The sequence below is a fragment of the Alligator sinensis genome, unplaced genomic scaffold, assembly GCF_000455745.1.
Source record: "Alligator sinensis unplaced genomic scaffold, ASM45574v1 scaffold1097_1, whole genome shotgun sequence".
In the NCBI taxonomy this organism is placed as follows: domain Eukaryota; kingdom Metazoa; phylum Chordata; order Crocodylia; family Alligatoridae; genus Alligator; species Alligator sinensis.
This window is the reverse complement of record NW_005841950.1, coordinates 2,410,140-2,417,672: the sequence shown is the minus strand read 5'-3', so window position 1 is coordinate 2,417,672 and position 7,533 is coordinate 2,410,140. Positions and strand designations below refer to the sequence as shown.

The following is a 7,533-nucleotide window of genomic DNA, read 5'->3' as shown; positions in this document are numbered from 1 at the left end:
ATCTTACAGGACTGGTAACTATTGTCTTGAACAGGAAACACAACTAAAGCAAACGTGGTACGCTGCAGCCGCTCACAGCCTGCACGGGGCTGCCTGTGCCTGCTCAGGACAGCTCCGCGTGGGCTGTGAGCACCTGAAGCAGGGAGCGCAGCCACAGGGCAGGGGAGGGGCCGCTTTTCCCCCCATGCTCTGCATCAGCTCGTCCCCTGCCCTTCCCCCTACCCTTACCTGCGGTTCCCGTGTGGGGCAACCACGGGGTCCCAGGCCAGAAGCCCTTGCTGGGGATTCTGGCTAGGGGGCATGGCTGGGCAGGCCCTGCTGTTGCAGGAGCCCACCAGCCTTCCCCTGGGTCCTACTGCCCATGGTTCCCATCATCTTTGACAGGAACCAAGGACAGATAAATTTTAATTTTCTAAATTTTTTTAGGGGACCCTCAGGCCAGAAAGAATGGCCTCGTTGGCCAGATCTGGCCCATGGACTGTATTTTGCCCATCCCTGACATACAGCCTAAAAATAACTGCCCTGCATCCACTGATGACAGGAAATGGCCAATATTAACTGTAACAGCTGCAAAGCTCACCTGGTTGCAAGCCAAGTGGGTGAGCTGTGCTTAACAGCTCTGCAAGAGAAAGGCAGCAAAACTTTGCAGAGGGTGCATACACTTTACTAGAAGAAGGGTATGCAGTGCACAGTGCATGCTTTTTATTGAAGCTTTTGAATTGTGACCAGAGCCCACACTGCAAACTGGCAGCTCTGATTGACTGCTACTGAGCTGTAAAAGCTGAGGCAGGGAAAAGAGGGGAAAAAAGGGAAAAGACAATGAGAAGCTAGGAAAAGCAGACTCCAGCACCAGAGAGAGGGGGGCGCAGACTCAGCCCAAGCCAGGGGAGATCAAGCTGAAACTTGCCCACAGAGAAGGCATCAGGATGGAGGAGAGCCTGTGTCATCCCATAAGAAGCTGATTCCCTACCAAGTTCGGAGCTGTGCAATCAAGGACACAGGTGCCAGAGAAAGTGTGGGGATGGATTGGTAAGCAAGGCTGGTAGGCTTACAGGGGCTGGAAGAAGCAGCCAAGCCCTTAAAGGGTTAATGACCAGGCTATGAGTGTGTCTGGCTGGGGGGAAATCTGAGCCTGGGAGGCTCTAGCTGCAGAGTCAGAGACCTGCAGAGGGACATCCCTGTCTACAGGTGGGTGTGCTGGGAGGGGGTGACAGCTCTGAGAGGGAGTAGGTAGACAGAAAATAATCCAGGAGGGGTGTGTGAGGGGACACCTAATCAGTAGTGTTTGCAGAAAGTATATTTTCAGGAGGAAACTTCTTAAGAGAACAATCAGCCAAAGGAAACAACAGGGAGGCTATTGTCTGCAGCAGCTGTGTTACCAGGAGGAATTAGAGGAGACCATTTTCCCAGAACAGCAGAAGCCTCACCTCTGCCATCAAGTGGTGGGTCATAGTTATAGCTGTGTTGCCATTTATTGTTATGGGAAGTGGATTATGACCAGAAAGAAATCAACTGGGTTATGGGAGGGCGGGGGAGAGGGCTGTTTTAAAGGGTTATAACAAGGTGAATTTAATTATTGAGGTTGTTTATTACAAGTGGGACCACCCAGTGTGCTGGAATTATCCAACTATTGTTGAAGTTGTAAATTTTATCTAAATTGTTAGTTGTATTATTAACTATTGTTATTATATTTTTGTTTATTTATTTTTTCAGTATATAAATTTGCTGTGTATAATAAAGAATAATGTGTTAATCGGATTCAGCACAAATTCCTGGGCTGTAAGGGTGAGGTACACACCTCTCCATGGGACATCTCTGTCAGCAGTCTGCCTGAGGGGCTCCCAGGGCTACTGGTACCCTGAGAACCCAAAATGTAGCGCATCACATGGCCCTAGTGTGCCAGCACATGTTACATAACTGTTTAACCAAGAATGAAAAAGGTGCGGAAAAACCCTGTAGGACAAGTCCAGTGTTGTATTCTCTATGGCAATGATGGCAGAGCTCTTCCAGGAGCCAACAAAGTGCTGCCTGTCCTGACTGCTCTGCGTAATCTGTGCCTGCAGAAAACTAATGGTGGTTGCATCTAAACAGCTGGAGCCCTGGGCATAGATGCTGATGGCCCATTTATCAATTTGCCTCTGGTGGTAGTCAAGGCTTTTCATTCTCAGTGCCTTGTACCTGGACTTCTCTGGTCTACTCCAGGCTCCTTCTCTCCAGCCCTGGTTTGGTAACACCAGGGACATGTTTTAATTCATCCTCCAAAGGGAGAAAATGCCTTGTGTAAACCTCCAGGGGCAACTCTGTGTCCCCTGCAGTGCAGTGCTGCTGGCCAGGGCAATCCTAGGAGCTAGAGCATCCTGTGTCAGCCCAGAGGGACTCACAGCATACACCAGGATAATTGCTGGGACCAGCCTCTGCTGGGGGAGAGGGAAGAAGCTGGGACATCTGGAAGTACACGTAGCTCAGAGAATCTGTGAAACTCTGATCTAACGAGGAATGGTTTGAAGTAGATGAAACCAGAGTGCTTCCTACCTTGTATTTCTGGGAAGCCTTCTCAATGAGCAGCACCTTGTGAGAACTGTGCTCTGGGGATCTCTCACAAGCCACACACACGGCCACCCCGTCCTCCTCACAGAACAGACTGAGTTCCTTCTTGTGGCTCACACACAGATCCTCCGCTCCAGGAACAAACTCCAAGTGTTTAATGCCTTCTACTACATTTGCCAGCTGCCAGTTTGGACGGAGATTCCCTTTTTGGATCTTGGCCCTGCAGACAGGACACTCCAAGGATTCATGTTCTTCCCATTTCTCACAGTAATCACTGATACAAGCTCGACAGAAGTTGTGCCCACACTCTAGTGTTACTGGGTCTGTCAGATACTCCAGGCAGATGGGACATTTGATTTCCTCTTGGATATCCTGCCCTGGTCTTGGTGAGGCCATGGCTGCTGGTGTCCTCAGGGAACTTCTAGTCACTCCTGTCTATTCTGAATATGGAGAGAACATGAAAAGTATGTAAAGTTTAGTGAAAGCCATATGGAGAGGGAGACAGAAAGACAGGAAGAAAGCAGGTTATGCAGGGAGGACAGCCTGGGTGGGGAATGCTTGTGTGACACATGCAAAGAAAAAGTGAATCCCAGGTTGGTGGCAATAATCAGTGCCTCTATTGTAATACCCACTTCTCTCCTGCAGACCAACTCGTGTCCACACTGTCCCTCTCCATTTGCTAAAAAGAGACTTCTCAGATTGCCTTTCTCTTGGTTGAGAGAATACCACCACCACCCCTGTACACTGCTCAAAGGCACAGCTGTTAATGTTTGGTCCTGCTAGCTAAGCACTGAGGGCTGAAATCACTCATATGCCTGAAATGAGCTTTGTGCCTCGCCTTGGGATGATTCCTTGGAGATCCTCCACACTTCCCAATTTGGAAGGGGGTTGTGTCCTTGAAGCAGAGGTTGTAAAATACACTTCTAAGTGTCATATTGAATGAAATAGTTCGAATGTTTGTAAAGGTTGCCCATTAGCCAGTTTCAGGAAGAAGATAGGATTTATCTCCTTATCTAGCTCATTGTTTCGGGGCTACGTGAAAAATGGCCTGACTTCACTTAAAGCCTTAATTTAAATTGTATTTTTAGAAGTCTTTTACAAAGAAAGCAAATATCCTGAGTTCCGAGACATCAAAGCCTAGGGCTTTAACCAGACTGGTAAAAAAAAAAAGGTATTTACAGTGATATGGAAGAAGTCTCCCCAAGAGTAATTTAAAATGCTCAACAAAGGTAATTTCAAAAGAATGTGTGGAGTAAGATCCGAGCCCAAATTTGGGAGTTGTGACAAATTGAGTAGGAGGAGCCCACTGACGGCAGCTCACTCAATAAAAACCTGTAACTTACTGTCCCAATTTGGAGGTGACTTCACTTGCAGAACAACGAAGGAAGAATCGCAAGTGTAGCCCGGACCAGATTGATCACCTGACCCAACCTCTCCGTGAACACGAATCTCTTAGTTCACGCTGAAGCCGCGGAGCGCCCGAAAGGGACTGAAGGAAGGGGACTTAGTCCTATCACTGCTGAGCCCAGCTCATTGAATCGTATTGCTGAGGCCAGCCTATTAAACCGTACTACTGAGGCGAGCCCATTGAACCGTACTACTGAGGCCAACCCATTAAATCGTACTACTGAGGAATGAAACCATATTTTGGTATTTGGCTTCTCGGAATTCTAGGATTGTAAGTATATTATGAAAAATAATAGTATTGATTCAAATTTAACTTTTAGTTGTAATTGTAGTTGTTTTTGTAACACTAATTCTTATAGCATTGTTTGGGAAGGAAGTGCATTCGGAGCATTGTTTCTGATATATGTAATTATTGTGTCTAAGCAGTGTTATATACGTAGCAAAGAGTTTTAAAATAAAATTGTGTTGTATGAATTAAGTGTGTAATCATTGTGAAATCGTGCAATCAGCTAACTACTCCCCCAGCCAGTGCATCAAAATGAATCAGTAAATTGTGTGGGATTTTCTCTATTCCATAACCCACTAGAGACACTAAGCCTGGTGGATGTGCAGCTAGACGGGACTATCCCATGGGGCTTTTCTGTTCCATGGTCTCTGCTTAACCAGCTGCCACACTGCCTGCACCAGTCTCAAAAAGGAATTAAAATTTATTGCAGTTTTTCAAGTATGTGTGTGTGTACTTGAAGAGGAAGGCTTTACAGGGCACTGGGAAATGCCTAACCTGTGCCCTGGTCATTAGGGCACTTGGTTGCATAAAAGGAGATGCAGATTCATATCCCCTTTTTGCTGTGGGTGACCTAGAATCTGGGTCTCTTGCTCCCATCATAAGGCAACGCTATGTGCTGTTGCCAGGCTTGTCTATTTTCAAGAGACTTGGGTGTAAACTGAGAAAGTCTGGCCCAGCCCTGCCTGAGTGACCATAGCATGAATTTGCAGATGCAACAGCTAGCTAAATCAGCAAAGCAAGAAGAAAGCCATTCATATGTTTAATTGGGCACAATCAAACAGCACAAAGTCTAACAAGAAAAACTATAAAGAAGAACCATGCATCAAATAATCCCAGTGCTTGATATCAAAGCTTCATCTTAAAATAATTAGAAGTAGTAATTAATGTAACCAAATGTATTGAATGTTATTTTGTCTAACAGATTTATTTCTGTTAAATTTTTAGATAAGTTGTAAAAACAAAGCCACCTTGTCAAACCATAAACTCAAGTGGAGAGGTAACAGACCAGTGGTAACAGCATTCAAGGATAGAAAGTGAAAGGAGGTGAGGAATCCTCTCTGCTTTCCCAAGGATGCAAATCTCAACTAATTGACACTAGGGCTGTGCGACACTTTGGGTGCTAATTCGATTTGGAGGAGATTCAGCCCACTTTGGTGGCCAAATCTCCAAATCTGAATCGAATCAGGGGACCAATAAAAAGGTTCAAATCGATTTGAAGCTCTCTGAATTTTCAGAAAAGATTCAGAGAGCTTTGATGATTCAGGAAATCCCTGCCCTCTGCAGCAGGGAGCTGGAGCCAGACTCAGAGATGACAAATAGAGGGCTGGAGGAGCGGGTAGGGGAGGGACACCTGCCAGGCCCCATCCCCAGCTGGGGCTACCCTACCCGCCCCAGCTCTCAGGACGTTAAAAAAAAGCCCTGACTCACCGGGTGCTGCCAGGCAGGGGGCAATCCCTGCTGCCCCCCGCTTCCCCATGCTGCATGGGGGGCTCTGCCATTAGCCCCCCAAATCCCACTCTCCCAGTCCCTGTCCCCCATGGATGCCCCCCACCACCCCAGCTCTGGCCCTTTAAGGAAAAAAACACCCTGAACTCACCGGCTCTTGCAGCGGCCTCAGGACTTCATGGGGGCGCTCGAGCAGAGCCCCTCACGCAGCACAGGGCAGCAGGGATCACCCCCCACCTGGCAGCACCTGCTGAGTTGGGGTTTTTTATTCCCAAGTGCCGGGAGCTGGTGCGGGCAGGGCAGCCATTGCTGGGGCTGGGAGAGCGGGCAGGGGATGGGCCTCAGTGATTCAGAAATTCGGCAGCAGCTGAATCTCTGAATCAGATTTGGCCTAATCAATTCAGGACTGTGATTCGAATCACTGAAGTGAATCACCGTTCCCCAAATCATCCGAATCTGAAGCAAATACTAGCTGCTTTGCACAGGCCTAATTGACACCTTCAGCGTCCACAAAAAATCTAGTTAAATCTTATTAGACAGGGTTCCTTAGGATTTTGGGACCAGCCATCTATAAATATTGGGCACAGACTGGAAGGAAATTTGGACTTCTAGTTTTGGACTTTTAAATTTGAACTTCTCCAAGGCTCAGCAAACTAACTCAAGTCCCCAGGGAAACAGAAGCCAGGCCAGTAGACCTGTTTTCTTCCCTGAATCTGAGGCTACATAAGCATTATCTTTAAAGAATTATATAAGTCTTTGCTCTTGAATATCCTAATAAAGCTTTTGAGTTGTGACTGGAATTGGTGTCACTATATCATCCATTGCACTCTCAACCAGAGTTAAAATTGAATGTAACATCTTGACAAGTGTCCTAACCACTAGGCTGTTCGGGCTAAAAGGCTTGATGGCCTTCCTCACCCTTCACTTCACTTTTTGCACATACACACCTACCTGGGCAAGTTTACTGTGATGAACATGGAACAAGAATCCAGACCCAGGTACATTTCAAAATGGCCATTGGCCAGTTATGTGGGTGCATAAAAGTGAAACAGGATTTACCCCATCATGTGACCTGCACTCAGTCAAACCTAGTTCCTTAGTCAAAGTGGTCTGAACAGCGGAAGAAGGGATGCAGGACAGATGCTCCAACTGTTTTCAGGAGTACCATTTCTTGATGGGCAGTGAAATGGCCTATTTATAAACAATCGATCAGCCATGGACACATTTTGCTACAGCCATCTCTTGCCTTCCTCCCTATGTGAATAACTGCATTTAACATCACATCTAGTAAAAATGGGTATAAAAATGATATCATCATGATTTTGAAGAGCTGTCTCACATAAATATTAAATTGATTTTTTAAAGGGTTTTCTGTTAGGATCAGGGAAGTACAAAAGAGAAATGAACACCACAAATAACCAGCTAAGAATAGTGAGCCAATATCAGCCTCATGCTAAATTTTTAGCACATTTTGGAAAACTACCCCTGCAATGTACTCATTACCAGCCCCTTCACTAATGTGTACTAATATATAACACATGTATCGTGTGTGTTTCCCTGGGTAAACTCCCTTCATCTGTGCAAAAAAAAAAGGGGGTTATCATACAAATGGTCTGAAACTGTGATCCAAGAAAAATATCCATCTCTCCCGTGTCATTTCCTTGCATGTGTGTATGCAATCTCTACCAGGGAAAGAATATTTTCGGATGAGTGAATAACTTATGGCACTGGTTAGAGAGACCTACAGAATTAAGGAGAAATGTAAACAAACAAACAAACAAACAAACCCCATAGCTGTGCAGTCTGAGAAAAGCAAGCAGTTCATTACTTTGTGCTCCTGGGCCGCC

General features: G+C 46.1%; 1 protein-coding gene across 1 annotated transcript in view; it reads right to left on the bottom strand.

The window, feature by feature from the left end:
* The window catches only part of LOC102369894 (tripartite motif-containing protein 10-like), an 8,575-nt gene extending 5,632 nt beyond the window's left edge, over window positions 1-2,943 (bottom strand). Inside the window, exon 1 of the mRNA XM_025199879.1 lies at window positions 2,533-2,943. Coding sequence (XP_025055664.1) covers window positions 2,533-2,943 — 411 coding nt within the window. The remainder of the gene's footprint in view (window positions 1-2,532) is intronic.
* Window positions 2,944-7,533: the final 4,590 nt, after the last annotated feature.